The sequence below is a fragment of the Corvus brachyrhynchos genome, unplaced genomic scaffold, assembly GCF_000691975.1.
Source record: "Corvus brachyrhynchos isolate BGI_N302 unplaced genomic scaffold, ASM69197v1 scaffold258, whole genome shotgun sequence".
Taxonomy (NCBI): domain Eukaryota; kingdom Metazoa; phylum Chordata; class Aves; order Passeriformes; family Corvidae; genus Corvus; species Corvus brachyrhynchos.
In genome coordinates, this window is record NW_008240122.1 from 785,758 (window position 1) to 806,609 (window position 20,852).

General features: G+C 41.5%; 2 protein-coding genes across 8 annotated transcripts in view; both read right to left on the reverse strand.

The window, feature by feature from the left end:
• MRPS10 (mitochondrial ribosomal protein S10) overlaps positions 1–357 on the reverse strand; it is a 9,340-nt gene extending 8,983 nt beyond the window's left edge. Inside the window, exon 1 of the mRNA XM_017744807.1 lies at positions 251–357. Coding sequence (XP_017600296.1) covers positions 251–337 — 87 coding nt within the window. The 5' untranslated portion in view covers positions 338–357. The remainder of the gene's footprint in view (positions 1–250) is intronic.
• Positions 1–20,852, reverse strand: part of TRERF1 (transcriptional regulating factor 1) — an 89,316-nt gene that overhangs the window by 959 nt on the left and 67,505 nt on the right. For 4 of the 7 annotated variants that reach the window (XM_017744801.1, XM_017744802.1, XM_017744800.1 and 1 more), the window contains 14 exons: positions 20,338–20,824; positions 19,686–19,735; positions 18,830–18,980; positions 17,641–17,889; positions 13,850–14,216; positions 13,216–13,276; positions 12,335–12,474; positions 11,532–11,635; positions 10,289–10,364; positions 5,347–5,435; positions 4,403–4,516; positions 3,525–3,713; positions 2,859–3,067; positions 1–2,221 (listed from right to left, as the gene is read on the reverse strand). The exon at positions 1–2,221 is cut by the window's left edge and continues 959 nt beyond it. In XM_017744801.1, coding sequence (XP_017600290.1) covers positions 1,900–2,221; positions 2,859–3,067; positions 3,525–3,713; positions 4,403–4,516; positions 5,347–5,435; positions 10,289–10,364; positions 11,532–11,635; positions 12,335–12,474; positions 13,216–13,276; positions 13,850–14,216; positions 17,641–17,889; positions 18,830–18,980; positions 19,686–19,735; positions 20,338–20,824 — 2,608 coding nt within the window. In that variant the 3' untranslated portion in view covers positions 1–1,899. The remainder of the gene's footprint in view (positions 2,222–2,858; positions 3,068–3,524; positions 3,714–4,402; positions 4,517–5,346; positions 5,436–10,288; positions 10,365–11,531; positions 11,636–12,334; positions 12,475–13,215; positions 13,277–13,849; positions 14,217–17,640; positions 17,890–18,829; positions 18,981–19,685; positions 19,736–20,337; positions 20,825–20,852) is intronic. The other 3 variants (XM_017744804.1, XM_017744806.1, XM_017744805.1) reach the window with 3 other exon arrangements.

A 20,852-nucleotide genomic window follows, 5' to 3' on the forward strand; every position in this document is an offset into this window, starting at 1 on the left:
TGGCCCCTGTAAAAGTAAAATGTCACAGCATGGACAGGAACGAACGGCTGGGGAATGTGCTGAGTGGCAGGTTGGGAAAGAAAAGGCTGCTGCTGCCTGATCTCCTGAAGCTCAAGGGTGCAATGACTGAGAACATCACTTCTTATGTGACAGGAGTGAAATTCCACCCACTGGTCAAAACCAACTGCAAAAACCTCTGGAAAACCCCCCAAAACACTAAAACAACCATGTACATGGGAACTTCACTGACCGGAAACTGAGAAGTTATTTCCATTCTCCTGAAGGGTTGGTTCTTTAGTATCGGAACATTCGACCTTAAGTAGAAGCTTGAGGTCATTTGGCTTCACATATTTGGCTTTGACAGAGAAGGCACCTCTCTCTGTCAGTAAGTCCCACTGGTTGTGAACTTGTGTGGTCCGGTACACCTATAAAAGTGCCATGATTTACCCTCATTTTGCATAGTTAAACAAGGATGAAAGACAGTAGAAGATAAGACCCACCATCCCTCAGATTCTGCTGAAGAAATTAGGAATATGGCAAAAAGAACCCAATAAAATAAAACCCAACCCATAAAAAAACCTCCAAACAAACCTGAAGCCTGGAAGATCTCAAATAAGTCTTATAAAATATTTTATAAAGTTAACAATACTCTTCTACTGTGCAAAATTCACAAGAAGATCACTGCTGATGCCTGTGAAAGCTCAGCAATCAGCATTCGTATTCTGTAATTAAAAGTCTACTCTACCTAACTCCATTTCTTCCTTAATTGTTTTATTCTGCAAAGTACAATTCTTTCAATATCCTATTTAATCAGAGAACCAAATCTAAATTTATATATACTGTGTCAGGTGTCCAGCACGTAGATCCGAACCTAAGGGAGGAGAAATGGTCATTAAACAGCAGTATTAACTCACCTTTGCAGTATGTGTATAATAAATAAACAACAGCTGAATTTGATGGCATGAAGAGGACCGAAAATGGCACAAGAATAACACATTATACCTAGGTGCTGAAAGTGTATCAGGCTCTTTTCCAATGGCAAGAATACTTCCCTGTGTTTGCCTGGTGAGAGAGCAAGCATTGCTCAAGCACACACTCCCCTAAAACCACTGAGATGGCTATTCCACAGTGTGATCTATTGTCACGGGACAATATTTCCAGTGCAATCTCATTACCAAGGCAGTGTTCCTGATTCAATATTCACATCAGAGGATGTGAACCACAGTACAATCATTTTCCTTCTTCAATCCTTGAATTTAGGTCATTTTAAAATCAGCAGATCAAAACCTTGCTAAAATGGAAGGTCTAAAACATCCTGTGTAACCAGGACAGAACTGAAAATGAACTGCAATATTACTAACTCTTTCATAGTTAAACCAGATTTTTTTTTCCTCCATCTCCCTTAAAATGGCAGCACAAAGACAAATAATGTAATCATATCTTTAAGCGAGATGACATTTACTCTCTAGAAGATGCTGGAAATTATCCAATATAGGCAAAAAAAAAAGTTTCATCAGAAGTGTGTGAAATTTATTCTTGTAATTGGGGCAAAATGAAACTTGGAAGAGTTAAAGACTAAAGATTCTACCAGGACCATCTGGTAGGAACTGATAGCAGAACCATGAACTTCTGTAATTAGTGGCCTTGGAAGTTATCTGCAAAAAGAGCTCAGATAAAAACACCTTATAAGAATATTTGTACCAATTATTTATTTCTTCCCCCAAAACACAAATTAATAAAAAAAAAGGGAAAAAAGCAGATTTTTTTTTTCTAGACCTGGATAAAAGAATTATAATTTTCAACAGGTAGTTTACAATCAGTGGGAATAAACAAGCAGTCCAGGTTTCCTGATTGATCCATTCAGGGTGTGCTCAGTAGCTGTCTATCAAACAACTTTATTTACAACTCAGCATCATCCTGCAGTAGATCTGGATCTTCATCATCCAGTAAGAGGTCAGCATCCATAACTTCATTCTCTTCCATGACATCACCCAGATCCGGAACAACATCATCATCAATGTCACCAACATTTTCCACATGTTTAACCAGACTCATGTGATCCAGGGGGATCAAACTATGCCCAGCTGGCCCAGTAGTTCTTGCAATAGTGGCTGCCATTTCTGCTGCCACAGCAGCTTTCTGAGCCTTCTGCCTTTGCTGTTCTTCTTGTTGTCTGTGAGTCTTCATATGAGCATTGCGGCTTTTGATTTTAAAAAAGACCCTAAATTTTAAAGGAAAAAAAAGTCAGATAAAAATGCACTGCTTTTGATGAAATGAGCCAAAAAAGACTCAACAACTTATCAGTACATTTGCTTCCTTGTCCTGAAATAGAAGTCAGTGAAGTCTGCAAATCCATGGTGTGAATTTCAGGGACATATTACCAGATTTATACATCCTGATGGTATCAAAATGGCCTACTCTGACTCTGCCAGAGGTAGTTTGTAGCTCCCACACCAGCTTCAGTATCTATGCACATCCTAATTCTCCCTGCATCAGTTTCACAACCATCTTGCACAACAAGGAGAAAGTGGAGGAATCCATGTTAGGATGGACAAACTCAAGCACAGAAACACAGAAAAAGTTGCCCACTGTCACATCCAAGTCTGTGATGAAGCAGGAAGCTGGAATGTCAGATGTAGAAATTCTAGCAGGTAAGTGGAAAATAGGAGTAAATACTGCAGGGGCATCCAAAATGTCATGCAAACCTATCTCTGACAGTTTTGGTAAGTGAACATATCATCTAGGGGGAAAACTTCTTCCAAGACCATCAGAGCAAAGTACAAAGTTTGTTCACAGCGCTACTGATCTGGAATCTAAATAGGCAAAGGCGATGCAGTACTGCAGACAGTGACACTTACTTGCCACACTCCTTGCAAGGAAAAATTGTTGTTGGGTCAGTCTCGCCACTTGTTGTGCTGTGGGCAGGTGAGCTCTTGATGGAGCAGTATCCGCTCTGCGTACCAGATTTCTGCTTAGTGCCGGGAATGGTGCAGCGTGTTTTCGTCACCTGGTTCGTACCTCCGTGAATGCGAGCGTGGCCATTCAGCGCTTGTCGGGAACTGAACACCTGGCAGGGGGCAGGGTGCAGGGGAGGCGGGAAAAAAATCAACACACACACAAAAAACATAAACCCCAGGAAATCACAAGAAGGCATTGGAACAGGAACTGCAGAAAGTAGGATGCTGAATGCGTATCACAACAGAACAAGTGTACACATCTAATAAGCACCACCTACTCGGTCAAATGGTGCTTGCTTTCAGCAATATCCCACTGTAGTTGAAGATAGTCACAATAAAACAAAGCAGTGAGGTATCCTATCATTGAAGCTGTGTAACCTAATTGGAACTTTTGCCATATAGTGTTTCTGACTGATACATCATCTCAGAATTCAGTTTTCAGTACAGATCAAACTGCTTATATTTTGTGGGGTGAGAATTAAAAGCAGTCAAAATCACAATTCACTAGTTTACACACAACACCACCACCACCACCCTCTCCCCCTTAAATATACCAAGCAAACGTACAGCACCACAGTTTGGCATTTCACAGATGAAGGAGGACGAAGAAAGTGAAAGACCCTGAACAGCAGGCAGATCGATAGGTCCAACAAGAGAGATAGCTGGTGGGTCAGGTGACTTCTGCATTTCCCTTTCTTCCTTTCTGTCTTCTTCGATCTCCTCATCTTCCTCTAACACTTCCTCTTCTCCACTTGTCTAAAATAGACGGTGCATTTAAGAAATACTACAAATAGGGTCAAAGACAGCACTAGATAGTAGGTCATATACAGTGCTGGAACAGCATGCTGTTTAGTCAAGTGTGCATCCCAGTATCAGTATTTCTTCCTATCCTTAATGAACTTCTAGTCTTGCTGGAGCTACCACCCCTTAATGGATAAGTTATAGCACATAAAAAGCTCTTCTGCATTGCTCAAGACAGCCTCCATCAGTGTTAGGGAGCTGTGCCTCCAAAGATCTACAGATGCCACGCACAGTGCTGTCCTCTTGCCATTAGAAAGGCCATGTATGCTGTACTTGTAGTCAAGTTACTTTAACAAAACCCCAAAACAACCAACCGAAAAAACCCCAACCCACAAGCCAACACATCTCAAGTGGTATTTGTACTAGAATGTTAGAGCAGCCCTTAAGAGCACACATGGGCAGAGGCACAATTTACAGAGGTTTACCTGGACCACAGTTAGGTAATGCACTTTCACCTCATTGCAGTCCATCCACACAAATCGTGGTGTAGCTGAGGTCACACAGTGTTTGTACAGAACATAATTTAGAGTCATGGAATAATTTCTGTTGGAAGATACCTGTGTCACCTAATTCAACCTCCTCCTCAAAACAGGACAAACAAAAATTATCAAGTGTTAAACTTTCTCATCTTCTTTTAGACTTACCAAGCACTCATCTCTTTTCTTCTCTAAGCGCGTTCTGTGTTTCCGTCCCAAACGCAAGATTTTCTTCCACGTATAGTAGTATTCCACACACTGTGCAACTGTCTTAGATTTAACCTGTAGTTAAGGAATTGCAAAAGTAGTCCAGCCTTAATTTTTTGCTTTCATTCAACACAATTTTAATATATTCCAAGAGGCAGGCTTTATTACTCAAACATTCAAATGGAGGGGAAAAAAAAAAGGTAGTTTGACTACAACAGGAATACTCTTGTAGAACACTTCTTTTAAAATTTTTTTTCAGTCAAATTTGTGTTGACTTTTTCAGCTTCAGTAGATTTCTCTGGAATTCTCTTGACTCCAGACAGAAAATGACTCAGAATATACTTTTGTAGCTCAAGTGTACAGCACCGAGAAAACTAGGCATTAAGGCTTGATTCACATAAACCCACACATTTTTCAACATTTGGGGTAACAAATAAGGTATTGTGCCCTGAGATTTATAACCTAGTCTTTTCTGCTTTGTAGCAGAACATGAAAAGTAAGCCCAAACATGTTTTCTCTTTATTAACAGATTTTAACCCTTTCTGGTGCCAAGCTCAATGCCAGTGACTCAGGTACCTTGTAACAAACTGCCAGAGACCACCAAGATGACAGTGGAAAACCATACCTGTCCCACACGTAGAATGCCATGATTTGGATTCCAGGTGTGAAAACTTTCACATGTAATAACAAGAGGAACACCTTTTATTTATTTATAACTGTTTTTTACTGGTACCTAATGCACAGGTACACCAAATGAATATACCACTCCTATCAAGTGTTCTTGTAACCACTGCTGCCTCTACGCCTGCAATCAGCTGGTCTGGCACTGGAGAGAAAATGAAGAGGAACAGAACAGAGCAATGGGAAAAAAACCCCAGCAATTGACAGAGCAGAAATAACCTTACCATTCTCTGTACAAATATGAAATCTTTGCTGTAGGTGGACAATGCCTCTTTGAACAGCCTCCTTTCTTGATGTGTCCATTTGTCAGAGCCTTAAAAAGAAAGTGAAATCATTACAAATGATAAAAAGTCACCACCTTTATGTTGATGCCGCATCCGAAACAAGAACTGGGAAGTCTCAAGCACATGCGAGTGATTGCTGCTACTCAAATACAAGTACAGCTGTACTGACTCAGACCTAAAGTCCATCTAACCAGTATTTGGTCTCCAGCAGCGGTGACAGGCAGTTGCCTAGGAAACAGTAAGATCAGGGCAAGCAAATACAATGCCTCCCCCTAATTTCTCCTAACCTCTGACCACGCTGGGCACAGGGGATTTCCTGAGTCTGTTGCAATTTGCTTATTTAGTAACTACCCTTGTAAGTGCTGAGCCACTCTTCCTTTCAACCAATTAAACTTCTTGTACCCAAAACATCCTTTGCCAAGGAGTTTCACAGATCAGTGGACCCTCTGCATGAAGAGCCACCTCCCTTTCTTTGTTTCTTGGCTCCCAGTAGCTTCACTGGATGACCCTTCATTCTTCAAATGGAGGAGAAAGTGAATCCAACCTTTACCATCACCTCCATGCTATTCAGAATTGTGCACCCTCTTTCTATTACTCCCAAACCTTTGATCATTACTGCTGTCCCCCTCTGAACCTCTTCCAGTACTAAAACATTCCTATAGAGACAACAGGACCAGAAAGGCACATAGCAGTCCACATATAATCCAGACTTTCACAGTGGCATCACCATGTTTTCTACCCTTTTTAACACTTGACTATTTTTTTTAGCTGTTGTAAAATACAGCTGATACTTTCTTAGAACTAGCATTACAATCCCAAACTCTCATTCTTACATTTCCTATGTAAGGCTTGTATTGTTTATTCCCAATTGAGAAGTACCACCACAGAGCTCATCATTTCCTATGTAAGGCTTGTATTGTTTATTCCCATGTATGCCACTTTACATTTGACGACACAGAAGTTCATATATCCTTTGTTCTCCAGACAGTAACTTCTGTAACATCCTTTTGCAGCTCTTCACTGGCATGGTCTGGGATAACACATTTAAATCCTCTGTGACAGACGTTTCAAGTGGGTAGAGACTGTAGCAATGTGCAATATGCACAAAGGGTTTTGTATCATTTAATGAAAGCTGTATATAAAACTTCTAAATAGTGTTATTCTGTGTTTGGTCCCCCGGCCTAACTACCAATGAAAATGTGAAATCAACATTTAAATTGAAATGAATTTATGCTTTCTCAATACTAATCAAAAAGAAGGAACACAGGATTGCTCTACTGCATCACAGCAGTATTCTGTTTGTTAAGAGTGGGCAGCATGACATACATTAAAGGAAGGATATGCAAGAAGTCATAAAGTGGCTGCCTTTGAAATGACTTGCACTATGAGAAGATTCTACTTCAGTCTGAGAATTTCTGAAACATCTAAAACTTTTATGAAAATAAGTCCCTAATATTCCTGTCAATGTTACTACTCTCCATAGAAATGCTTGCCTTTGCACTGATTTCAATTAACTTGGTATTGGCGCCACACATGGCATTGAACTCTACAGTTCTACAGTTTTTCCTTTTGTCTAAAAAAAGTATCAGTGTTATTAACTGCAAATGTTTTGCTTTTCAGCATCAGCTCCCAGGCTTACAAGCTCTGAGCAGGTTATCTCATCACTCCTTTATATGCTGAAAACTACAAAATTAACTTTTCCGCAACCTGTTTTCTGTAGGTTCTTCCAGTACTGGATATAAGCATGCATTAGTTATTTCCACAGAGATTTACACTTAAAGCTCTCTTAAGCATCAGAGAAAGGCACTGGCTTCAAGCCACGAGTTTTACTTATTCTGTTATCACCCAGAGATCTTTTTGCTGACACACTGCCTTTCCATCTTTCCCACCCTGAACCAGCATCATTCCCTTCTTACACCACTTGTCAGTCATTTGCAGGGGTAAATGCACTCATTCAGTCCAGGGGGCTACTCTATTATGCCAAAACATAACTTTAAAAAGCATGACAACACCAGGAGAGATTTTTTTCTACTTATTCTGCTCTCCTGCCTCTATCTACCCCACCCTCCTAAAAAACCAACACAATAAAAATAATAACATAGAATCACTTCCATGAACTAATTTTGTTGTACACCTATGGAGAATTTGGGCCTTACAGACTTTCCCCAATAGCTGTGGTATTAGCAGAGACCCTTATAAGATTATGCGGGTTAATTGGAAGTAACCTAATTAATAGAATAAATCCTGTGTAGGAAAAGAAACAGAAGAAAAGCTGTTTTTAACTCTGGTTGCTGGGAAACCACTTTTGCTCTTGCTAGCTTGAGGGAGATATAGAGAACGTGCATAGAGGGAGATCTGCAATGCAGCAAAAAAGAATTTGGGGCTTTAGAATACAGATCAAATTTTAAAGCTGATCTTTATGTTTACATAATTATTCTAGATTTTGTTTTACCTGCCATACTGTTTTTGCACTGATTAACTGACGCTAAATATCTTCTACTCATTTGTGTGCTTTGGGCCCACAAAAAAACTTGTGGGTTTCAAGGGGGCTACATGTACACCCAGGGAGCCCCATGGAGAGGAGCTGAAATCCACTATGTACAACATATGCTGGGTCTGATCCACACCCTGTCACAGCACGTACAAGAAGCTTCCAGACTGCCTGAAGTGCCCTATGTCAGAGACCATCTCTCCTGCAGTTCTGACCGGAGAAACTCCACTGTTGAAAGGACAACAATTCAAGTGTTTGCAACAGTACCCCTCTTGTATTACAGACATGTTCCCTCTCTCTTCCCTAAAACACCATCCTGACAGATGGCAGTGTCTTAGGACAGAGATTAGGGTGTTCTTCCAAGGAACGGTGGGTCAGCATCCCCAGCTCTCTTGGCACACAACAGAAAATCCTCAAGTTTTACAACTGGCTTCCCTCACAAGCCAACAGGTTTCAGAGGTGAGCTATTTGCTTGCACACTCATTCAAAGGCAATGCTAAGGATGAGTTTGGGTATCTGTTGTTTGTGGTACTCTAACAAGTTAATTCTCATGAGTCAGTGGCGTGCTCTGTTTTCAGTGTACTCCACCTTCAAATGTGGCAGGCCTGAGAACTATGATTTCTGAGTGTGGAGCAGAAAACACAAAGTTAGCCCAAACCAATGCCACTTGAAGTCATATTAAAGCTATTCATGCACTAGATTGTGAAAAATTCTCATATTCCTCGAGTGGCTGATTATCAATCAGAAAAAAACTGTTATTCAAGACCTGCTGCACAGTGCTAGAGCAATGCTGTCAATATAAGTTGCAATCACATTGCATGCAAGAGCATTAGAAAGTAATGCTTTGTCTAGTTATTCTATGTCACTTAAATCCAGACTGGTGAAATTTTATTTCATGCTGTGATAAAAACCTTCTTTCCTGCTCTAGAAATAGGGATTCACAGGTGTCCACAGGTCTCAGAGCTAGTTACCAAGGATTAGCATCATCTCATGTGAAAGATTAAACAAAACAGTCTCTCTTGGCTCCTCCCTGAATCCCAATGAATTCCTTCTGAAGCTACTGGGAAGTTGCCTTAGTAAAGACTGTTCCTCCTCTGCCACACAGGCAGAAATTTCTTATCTGCTCTGCTAATTAGATTGTTCACTGATGATGAAGCTGTGGGATATCTCCTCATCTTCCTGCTCTCATGCTCTTGAACTGTCTCACAAGTATGATTTGGTGTAATCTCTTCAGACAAGATACCCTGATCAAAGTTCCTGGCTGATGTCCTCCTCCTCCATCCATTCCCATGTCCACCCTTTGGACCGCAACAGAGCTGCTATCACAGGCACCAGGCACCTCCCTCAGAGAAAATCGAAAACCTAACATTCACATTTATTCACTGTCATTATCAGGTACCATCAAACATGTTTCTGTTCTTCTTCTCAGGCCGAGGGGTTGAGGAGCTGCTTTACAAAGATTTCTTGTTACTTGGAAGTCTTTCCAGTGAGCTGCTACAGCCAGGAAGTAGCCTGCTTCTATACTTACATTGCACAGTGACCGTAACTGGAAATGAGTACATGACTTTGGACACTGTGATTGACTGACCACCAGAAGACTCTTGGCTCCTTTCCTATTGAGCCTGAACTGGAGATGAAGTCTTAAATGTCTTATGTAAAACCCTATTCTGTGTCTCAGCAGTTGTTAGCCACTACAAAGCATTAAGCAATAGCATGGAGAGCTGCAGAGGAGAGACATTTGCCATCTATGCTCAGGTGACACAACTGAACTCCAATGGCTTAACACCACATTTGTATTTCACTTCTGTTTCATCACCACAATGCAGTTCTTGCTGTGTTTATGAGACAAGTCACCAACCCAGACTTTTTCAACTAGAGCCACACACAGAGGCTCTGTAAGCAGCACGAGGATCCTAGCAAGAGTTACAGCACTGTCTCTTTGGAAGGATGCTCATGATTATCATATGCATTTATTGTGCACCATCACCTTGGAGGAAGCAGGCATGATGGCAGATATTTATGTACCAGGAAATTAAGACATTACCAATAGTAAATTATAAATTACAAATAGCAGCAGTTTTAAAAGGAGATTAAATTGTTGAATTTCAGTTTAAAAAAGAAAAATAATCACCCGAGGCAGTTTTAAATCTGTAGAATCCTACACAGCAACATGGATGCAAAGCTTCTGTATGTTGTCAGTCATGTAAAAAACTGCTAAACTTGCAGTAAACGGCTCTGGGAGCACCCTTGGCACCGTCCACATCACTTCTCTATTAAATACTGCCATCCCTGCAGCAGACAGCAGAGAGTGCAATGTGATCCCATGCTCCAGCTTGGGATGCCAGGCTTGGACTCTTGTGTAACAGATAGAGAGATCACAAGGAAACCTACCGGCGTAGTGGTAATTTGCCAAAGGATGACACTTCAATCTCACTGGCTTTCTCAACAGCAGCTTTTCAAGAGCAACCTAAATGAAAAAGCAGGGGAAAACAGAATTAGGAAAAGCAATCAGCTGTGTAATAAAACTGCGTTTAAAGACTATTTGGTACAAGCATATTAATTTTCTCTCTTTTCTCTTTTCTGTCATACAAAATCACATCAAATTACTCCGAGGCCCAGTAACACTGTACCTCACAGTACATAATACCTAATACACAGTACCTAATGTGCATCTGGTCCTGCCTTAATTAGCAAAAATGTGGCTATTACTTAGCAACTTCCAGCTCTTTTCCTCCTGATAGTGTTAATTAATACTAATATTTAATGGTTGGTTTGACAGTGTTAATATTTATAGCATAAAATATGTTAGAATATCTGTTTAGGTCAACATCTGTCAAGAATGACAGCAAGTATAGCTAATCGTCCTTCAGATCAGGAAAACAGAGGATTTATGGATTGCTAAAATTTTTCCCCTGAAAATGCAGACTCTCTGTAAAGCAAATTCCACATCCTGACATTCTCAGACCTCTCAGATACAGCTAACAGAGCCTAAGGAAACTGGGACACAAGCTAAAACCCACTGTATTAGCCTATCCAGTGAGACTCATTCCAGCCCCATGTCTTGTTGCATTTGGTTTTATATTGGCTTTCCAGGAACTGGTGCAAGGGGGCCTTGCCTTTCCCTAACACTGGGCAAAATGGATGTTTTGCCTTAGTTAATAACATTCCCTTCACTAAACTAATGCAAATATTTGAAATGCATTATTTATACATGAACTGTGTGCAATTACCTCACAGTTCTGAACAAATAAGTAGATGTGATTGCTGCTCCAAAAAAAGGTTTTTTATAAGGGCTAGAGGAGGACTAAGCTCTCTGTGACCAAATATAAAGCCTGTGAAATATCAGGGCTGGAGCAAGCACTGGGAGACATTCAAAGCCCCAAGGCTATAAACTAAGTAATCTTATCTATATGAAATATACAGTAAGCCTTCAGAGAGGCACTGCTTTGAAATTTAAATTTATTAGAGAATAAAGGGAAAAGTCATTCCCCAAAAATGTTACAGGATGTTTAAAGCATCATTGCAAATCAATCAGAAATCTTTTTTATATAACCATATCTAAATCCATTTAATAAAGCATGCTAATTTATCTGCAGAAGAGGATCACATCTCCCCTTTCAGCTTTTTATCTTACCATAATATCTCCTTTTGCTTCAAAGAGAGAGTGCAAAGCGTATTCTGAGTTAGTTCCTCCACCAGGTAACACACTGGAACAGCTCATATTTAAAAGGTCTTCCACTGTCAGAAACAAGTCAACATTTTACTGCTAATACAGTAGCCTGTCAGTCAAACATCCGGAGCCAAGGATTCTGTAATGCCCCTCAAAGACCACATAGTTCAGGGCAGCAGATTCTTTCACACTTTTTCTCCTCATCTCCTTGTTTTAGGATCACTGAGGAGAGGATGTAATGAAGCACATCCTTGGGATGGGACAGGCTACTACAGAGCCAGAGATCTGCCTGTGAGGCAGTGACTTGCACACACCAGTAATGTTGCTGTGCCAAGAAGGCTCCAGCCAGGGTGGAGAAACAGAATGAACCATGTTAGAAGCAGGACAAAACTCTGCTCAGGACTGGTAGAGCCCACCAAGCCTGCCACAATTCCTCTCAACTATGGTCACAGGACAGGCCCAGGATCCATTGGCTGCCTCTCAGCTGTGACCTCTGCCCTTACCAGGCAGTTAAGTACCCAACTTCCCAGCAATGACCTTTCCCCCCTGGCTGCCAGAAAACAATTCATCCAGACTTCCCTTTAAATGCCACTATATAATGCTGTTGCTCTGAACCTATACCGTGTACTTCTAGTCTCCTGCTCTGCACTCTCAGTAATTAATATTCTCTTGAATGGTTTGTTCAGTACACACACGAGAAATCAATGCGTATTTCTTCAACAGGCACAGGCTGACGCAGGAACTTCTAAAATGGCAAGTCATTATACCTCTTTGTTGGAAGACTTTGTTCTCCAGTTCTGGCCACGGTTTCCAAACCAAAGTAGCCTTGTGCACATCTTTCTCCATTAACAATCTGTCCTGCAGCTCAGGAATGTCAGCCTGGAACCTGGACCCAATATTGATTCGCCTATAAAGAAGAATAAATAAATAAGTATTCAACTACACAATGTGTAGAAAAAACAAAAGTCAGATTAGTGTTCACTTTATTTCCAACTAAACTTTTATTGCACTGAAGTGGCAGGAAATTGTGTCAGATTGCTTTACGCAATGCTTTACTCCCAGTGGGATAAGTATTTTGAATACTAGAGAGAACTGATCTCTTGGGGAAAAACAAAAATTTCAATATGCAATTTAAGCCATACTGAGACATCATACCGTAGGGACAACCCAAGCTAGTTTATATGCATGACTAGCGAAGAGGCTAGACATCAGAAACAGCAAATTTCTTTTCCACTGAGAATGGTACTCTTCAGCAGAGAGCAAAAAGAGCCATTACTGCTGAGGGACAACCCTGTTTGCACTTTGCCCTGGGGAACCTACCAGGTAACAGCACCACACCAAAGCCCCACTGTTAATATTTATATATAATAGTAAGAGTAGGGGATTAGCACGTTTTCCTCACAGCACTCTTCCCAGCCATCACTAACTGTTGTTTCACTTTGAGTGGCTTCCACCAAGCTTCTCCCTAGCATTTTTGAGCCATGACACCTAAATCTTCCACAATCACTTTGCTCCAAATGTCCTTAGCCACCATCTACAGAAACATTAAATGGAGTTGAACACTTCCTGCCTGGTTCAAAACACTTCAGGCCACAGGCTCTAGGTTAGAGCTAATCTACAAAAGCAGTGACAAAATTGTTTTTCTTACGGTTCAACAGTCTGTTCTCCAGGTCCAGGCGTCACTGGAATGACATTTCCATCAATACTATCTGAAACAGAGATTGGAATTTGAGTATTGCTGTTCTGCTGCTGGTGACCCTCCCAGGCTGCATTGCCACCTCCCTACTAAGACCAGCATTACTTCAGTCTATGATGCAAAAATGACCCTTTATTGATATTAGAAACAGTCTAAATTTTTATAGATAATAGAAATGTCTGAACTTGCAGAAGTTTCTACTGCCCTGATTCGGAGTGATTAGACACCTTTTCGTGTGAAGTACTAAACAACAAATACTTAAAGCAAGCCCCATGTCTCAAACTAGGTCTTCTTCCTCCACTTCAGCAGGCCCAGATGTAATAAGAGGCATGGTGGTCCCTTCTTGAGGCAGACCACATGGAATGATTACAGCCTTACTGGCAGATTAGGCTCCTCTATTCACTTTATGCCTTAACCTCACCTCACAAAATCCAAGGCAAAACTGCCACTAAAGATGGACTTTTCCTGTGAAGTAGCAGAACTGGCCATGCATGTGAGCACACACAAAACCCGTCAGTGTGGTGACATGAGAAGAGAGGACAGTGGTCTCTCCTTTGTACTGCTGCTCTGTAAATGTAATACTTACTAGACCGACACAGGAGCACCCGTGGAGTGGGAGTCAATGGAGTAAGAGGCAGCTGAGCATGTGATGTGCTGTGAGAAGTGATAACACTGCTGAAGAGACCAGACCCTTGCCGGACGGGACTGAGCATCGGTGGTGGAGTGTAGGGGGGCAGCTCATGTGTCCGGTCCAGCAGGTGATCGCCCAGAACACGGGGAGAGCGAAGCTGACTCTGGTACAGAGTGGCACCAGAGTGGGACATGCTGAGGTTGAAGGAAGGAGGAGGTATGAAGAGAGGTTCTGGTCTGTGCCGATACTTCTTCTTGTCCTGCAACGGTTTGAAGTTTTCTTCCAATTTTACAGCACTTGGATGAGGCTTTTTGCTAGTTTCCTAAATGAAAACACATAGAATCTTAGCATTTAGGCACGCTTAAATGTGGTTTGCACACAATCCTCTACAGCTTTTGGCAATGGCCACAGAAAAGCTGTTACCACCAGGCAGTTATTCAGGTACCACTATAATAACCCTAGCCAGTACAGTATCTGGCACTACACAGGAACCTCGGGGGAGTGAGAAAAACCAGGACAAATTACCCTTCACCTCCATCAGCAAGCCCTCTGGGTCAAGGTGGGGCTGAGCCACAGACACAGACATGGAGAGGCTGCCGTCAGCTTTTGAAAGTGCAAGGAACAGCTCTCCCAGACCATGAGTCTCCCACACCCTTCTTCACTGCTACCCAGACACTTTGGGCACTTCTGTTTGCACTGAACACACACACAGGCTGGTGGCAGATACTTCATTACCCAGTCACAGTTTATTAGAAACTTTATATGAGAGGCTTTCTAATGCATTTATTTAGTGAGACCAGGAAGGACACATGAGCTCAGTGAAATTACTGCAGTACTCAGCAGCAGGAAAGGAAGAAAAATGTAATAAATTCAAATTCTTTGCCTCTTATCGCTACATTCCCATCAGCTTGATTACAGTCCAGCTGCAACAAATCTTGAACTTAACTCTCTCCTCTTCCCTTGGAGAAAAAAGGGTAGTAGATGACCATTTGGGAAATTCACACACTGTTAACATGCCCAGACTTCTAGAATTTGAATGTTAAAAATAATTTAATAACAAATCCCTAGAGTATACTGGAGTGGAAGGCACAGAAGGCAAACCTGGAATCTGAATTTCTGGGGGGGTGGGGATGAGGTAGGACGAAACAGGTCCTTAGGCTGTGCTTTAAAAACACACAAGCTGGTAGATGAACACAGTATTATTAAATGTACTGCTTTTACATACTTAGGCTGTAGGCCATCTTTAGAATAAATTTGGGAAGCAGAAGAAAATTTTGACAGCATTACTCCAGAATGTCTGCATCATCTTGTAAATTCTACTACTACATAAAGCAAATTACTACAATGTATGTTTAGACAACATACATCTTTACACCATGGGTGGTTCTTGAGAATCACATTCACCCAATAAAAATCATGTTAAACGAGCATTAGTGCTGTCACCCTTAATCCCTTATGTTAATAAGTTCCAGCTTGAAGAAATGGTTTTGATTACAGAGGTCCTGTCCTTGTTGTTAGATCATGGCTGCATCCTCTCCAACAGCTGTTGACATTCTTCTCTATAAAAAAAATTTTAGTTCTGGAAGCGTTTTGCTTCTGCAGGGAAGAAAATGCATCTTTGCAGAGGATTTTTTTGATAATGGACATTCAGAACAGTGAAAGTTACCTGTAATGACAGATATAGTCCATCAAGTTGGTGAACATTTAGTGTTCGCAAAAGAGAAAGGGGAAAAAAATGCCTAAACTCAAGGAAAAAAACCTTAACAACCCAAAACCTAAAAAAGAGATCCAGAAGGCCAGATCCAAGTCTTTGATTAAGGGCTCATTTTGTTCTGTTCTCCAAGTGTGAAAGAGCTGGTACTCCTTTCTCTCTAGTGTAAAGCAAACCAATGCAACATCTTAGAAATCCCAAACACCTCCATCTCTTACACTGCTTCACCTAGGGCATACCTATGCCAACACTACTTTCAAAAAAGGTCACGTTGAACAGTAAAGGACATAGTGGTGTCCCTGTGCTCTCAGTGCAGAACCACCCCAATACTTTTCTGAAGCTTGAGTAACTGATTCCCATTATCTGAGACAGAATGCATCCTTGTGGGCCCTGCTGCTGCACCTTGATAGATCCACTCTGGACAGATCCTGATGGACCTCACTTGACTGCTAGCTTCAGCTCACCATCGGGTAGCCTTGCTGAATGTTTATTTCCTTTTTGCTGTTTCATTTTACTGATTCCATGAGTTTTGTAGGAGTTTTTCTGAACAGCTCAAAGCACAGTATAAATAAATACAACACAGCTTCATTTCTTTGGTATTAAAAAAAAACTCTCTCCAATGGCACAATCTCTTTACAGAAGAAGAGGAAGCTGTGGATCTTTTGATCTTTTTATGTTTCCAATACAACCGCTTATATAAAAGATAGGGTTCAGAGGGAACTGCGTGAATTTGGTTTGCTTGGGCCATAACAAAGACCATAAGCATAATTTTGAAGGAATGAATGTGCATTTAGCCAAACACTGGCAGATTTAATCACAGTCACTTTACATACGTTGCAGAAATACACAAGCCCAAGCCACCTACTCTGGTGTCTCTAGAGAAGATCTCCCACTCAGAGCTCAAGGATTCAGAAAAGACTGTCCCTATTCTTTAGAGGAACTAGAATTAGAAATGAAAAATTCTACTGCTGAGTTACTAAGTATTGTGAAATTATGGCTTTCAGAGTAAAGTGGAAGTTTATGTGTAAAACCTCGGTCTTAAAGGAAGAGAGGAAAGATTTTATATATAGTTATATACATTATATATATTTAAAATTAGTGTGTATGTCTGAATGAAGAGTCAGGAGTGAATATTGTAAGGAGTCATCCATGATGGTATAATGCCATCCCCTCATTTGGCCATCAGCCTCACACGGAGAAGGAAAATCAAAAATATCACAAGGATATTTCTCTGCATTGTACAGATAATACCATACAGTACTTATACTCCCCAATAATCCCTTATCATGGTGTAGTCTGCCAAAATGGATTTGAAGGAATGAGCAGAATCCATTTCTACACCGGAACACAAAATAAATACTGTTTGCTCCAGGACTCCTTCAGGAAAATAATAATGAGCATTCTCACATCTCATTCAAGCACTCATCAATACCTTGTGCTGCCTGGCCATTTCATTTTGCATTTTATACGTGAAATGAAAGCACTGAGCAGAGCTACTTTTCCTGTATCAGAAATCCCAGTGATTAACCCTTAGAGCTGATGCATGCAGAGAGAAAGGGAAAAATGACTTCACTGCAAAACTCCGAGTTTCATATTGGCTTAGAGCACACACTCTAAGCACTGCACTCTCTTCAGCTGAAATGAGAAGCACATATATCTGACTTCAGAAAACAGGAAGAAATAAAACTGCCGATTTTAAGCAATAACGTAACAATGAAGCAGCCTGAAAGGGAAAAAACAAAACCAGTAAAAAGATAGTAAATCCCTTTGTTCTAGTGTGATAAAAGAATATCACCTTCCAATTTCAAATTATTTGTTTTCAACTGAGATCTTGATTCCTCAGCAAAGGAAAATTAATATTTTCAAATGATTGAGGAAGTAATGCTCTGATGTGCCAGGACTTTTTCTATTTATTAGGAATCATAAAGATTCCAGAAAATATTCTAAAATACAGATGTTTTAGAAAGCAGCAGCACTACAAGCAAAGGGATTTAACAAGCACGGGACAGTTAGTGGCAAGAAACACAGCACTCACAGAGGATGAGCAGGGGTTGGCCACTTTTGGACTGCACGGTGGAGAGTAAGTCATCTTCACGAGAACGGGCATCTCGTCATCTGACACAGAGTTGGCAGGCTTGTCTGTGACTGTGGCCGTGCTGGCAGAGGGCTGCGTGCTGGGCTCAGGTGACAGAAGCTTTACAGGGACAGACACTGGCATGACGATGGGCGCGAGGCCATCCACCTCTTTAGGCAGCGGCTGCTGTGGTGGTTTCTCTCCTTCATCCTGCACAGACAATTAAAGGCTTTCAGCCCGAGTGAGGGAGCGCTGCTTCTGGATTGATGCACTACGCAACGTGTGCACCGTGGCTGAAAAGAAGTGGCCAGGGTTACAAAACACACAACAGTGTTCCTTTCTTGGGACTCTTTATTTGCCTCAAATGAAGTCAGCAGGTTACTTGTGACTCCTACATAGGATTCAGTCTTGGTGACAAATAATCACCTGAAGCATCTTTACAAGGTAACTTGCAGGAGGGGAGACAAACACGTCTCTTTTTATCACTACAAACACAGAATTCTCCATCACCCAACTGAAAACAAAAACACAAACTGTGGAACTCTGGTAGTTCTTTGCCTTCCCTATGGTATTCCCTGTTGGGACAGAATTTCTAAAATTTCAGGATAGTGAAAGACTGACTGACAGGGCAAGTTATTTTTATGCAGAACAACTCAAACACATTTTTGGTTTGGTATTTGTTGATACCTATACAACTAAAACACTTTGGAAGAAAGCTGTCAAAGATTCAACAATTCTGCTCCTCCAGTTAAAGCCTGGGAAAGCTTCCAATAAATATTCCTTAGTCATCCAAGTAGTTCAAATGAAAATAAGGAAGACTTGGTGTTCCTGGTATTTCTAATATAATAAACAAACATGAGGAGGAAAAAAATTAAGACACTCCTGACATGACTTGGTAGGGTGTTCTGTAACGTGCAGAGAAACAGAGAAGGACAAACACTGATCTGTCTTCCACCACTGCCTCTGTCTTTAAAACAAGACTTCTGGCCTACAAACTAACAGAATTATGTGCATTTCTACTCCACGGGGTATGACATAACAAAACAGTGCTGAGAGGAACAAGTTTTGACAGCAAAGCAAAGCACGGCAAAGCAAGCAAACATCAACACAAAACGACTGTGCCAAATACTGAAGTCAAATGGACTGCTACCTGTTTGAAGTTAGGAGATGCTCTTACTCCTCCGTGTGACCTCATGTGACCATTTAGAGCAGGCAAACTCTTAAATTCCTTCAAGCATATTGAACACATTAGCTTGTTCTTCGCATCAGCTCTCTCAGGAAGTGTTTCTCTGTTCTGGCCACTATTTTTATTTTCATTTTTTAAGCATGGAACAGAAGAAAAAACATTAGTCTGGCATGTTCCCTTTGTTGCAGAGGGAGCTTTTTTAATCAAGAAAGTCAATAACATTTTACAGCTAGATGGTTATGAAGTCACAAGTAAGCATGTGGTGACTGCTGTGGAATGCATGGCCAATAACCTAGATCAGCTGCTCCCAAGATGGGGAGAAGGGAAGTTTTGAGCAGGACATGCTCATCAATACAGAAGAGCCTGAGAACCCACGGGATCGACAGACCTGCATTTCCCCACTCATGACAGCAATTAACCAGTACTTGGACACAATGCCCCTAACAACCACTCTGATGGACACCTTGGCCCTTCAGAAGTGAGATCTTAAGAACAAAATGGAAGATCTCTGCTGCCAAAGATACAAATCCAAACCACGGAGCATCCCTTTTCTTCTAAATGCAACACTGGAGCTTCCCTGATTTTGGTTTTTCTTTGGTTCCCTTTTTTTTTTTTTAAGAAAGTATTTCTTTGATTCTATTACTTTGGGGGGATGCTGGAAATCATACAAATTTAAAATCACAGAGCACACAACTAAAGATGTTTCTAGAATAACAACAATTATTACCCACCCAGACTGCATTCTTTTCCCTCTAAATACAGATCTCCTTTGCGTTTCTCATATTTAATTAAAAAGACAGAAAGAGTATTTTAAAAATACCTTTGTTCTGGGGACAGTGGCTGCAGTCTGCCATCTGACAGTTGCACCTGCTATCAAAAGAGGAGAATGGAAAAGAGGGGAAAAAGTTGAGAAAAGAATTTTTCAGGAAATATTGTGTAAATGAAGGTCCTCACAGCATTAAGACTGCATTTTGCATACAATTTTACTACTATTAAAAGCCTCTGAGTGGAGAGCCAGACAACAAATCTGCCCCTGTGCGCACAGCTAATTCAAGTTTTCTTCACTCACCTGCTGTTTGAAGCCTTTGCTTTGACCCAGAAGCACTACTTTTGGAAACAAAGTTGACTAACTGCTCCTGAACAATTGAGCCCACAGTGTTGAAAAATTAGCAGGAAGGCTTTGTTGTAACTGGGTCCCTCTTTCCCAGAAACCGAGGCAGAACTTCCCAAAGCCTCTCACAAGGAAAGCAGCAGCCTCACAGCAGCAGTTCTGTGCTGCTGCCAACCTGGCCCAAAGCCAAGCCAGAGCTGTAGACAGAAGTCTGTTAATGAAGTTCCCCAAAACATCGCAGAGATGCCCACTGCTCACATCCTAACCTTCTGACTAACTAAGCTGAAACCGCTTAGTTTCCACACTTTGCTACTCTTCTGCAAACAAATCTCCCTGGGCATGGATCTAAAATACCACCTACCTGAGGCCATGTGGTGCTGGGAGAGTCTTGCTGAGAGCTTTTGTTGTTCAGATGAACTCCCAAGGGCGGCAAAAGAGTTCGATGAGGGACAGCATTCCCTATGGAATTAATCTCCTGCCGTGTGGGATCCTCGGCGGTCTCTGGTGGAGTCAGGCCAAGGTGGGAGTTCAGGGATGGCACTCTGCTCTCACTCAGGTATTGCTTCTGCTGATCTTGCTGCTGCTGCAGTAAACTCTGGGGGTACAAGTGCCTGTACTGTTCGTGGGGATCTTGGAAGCAATACTGAGGCACTGCTCCCAACTGGATAAGCTGCACAGGATGACTGGGATCCTGAGAGTACTGGTGTGGTTCATGCATAGTCTTTGGATCGGGTTCCCTGTGATACGGAGGAAGCGGCAATTGCATCTGCTGCTGCTGCTGCTGTAACTGCTGCATGACAGGTTGTGTTTGGTAATACTGAGCGAGCTGCACTGGACACTGCCGCTGCGGCCGGGGCGGGCTGTGCTGCTGCCGCG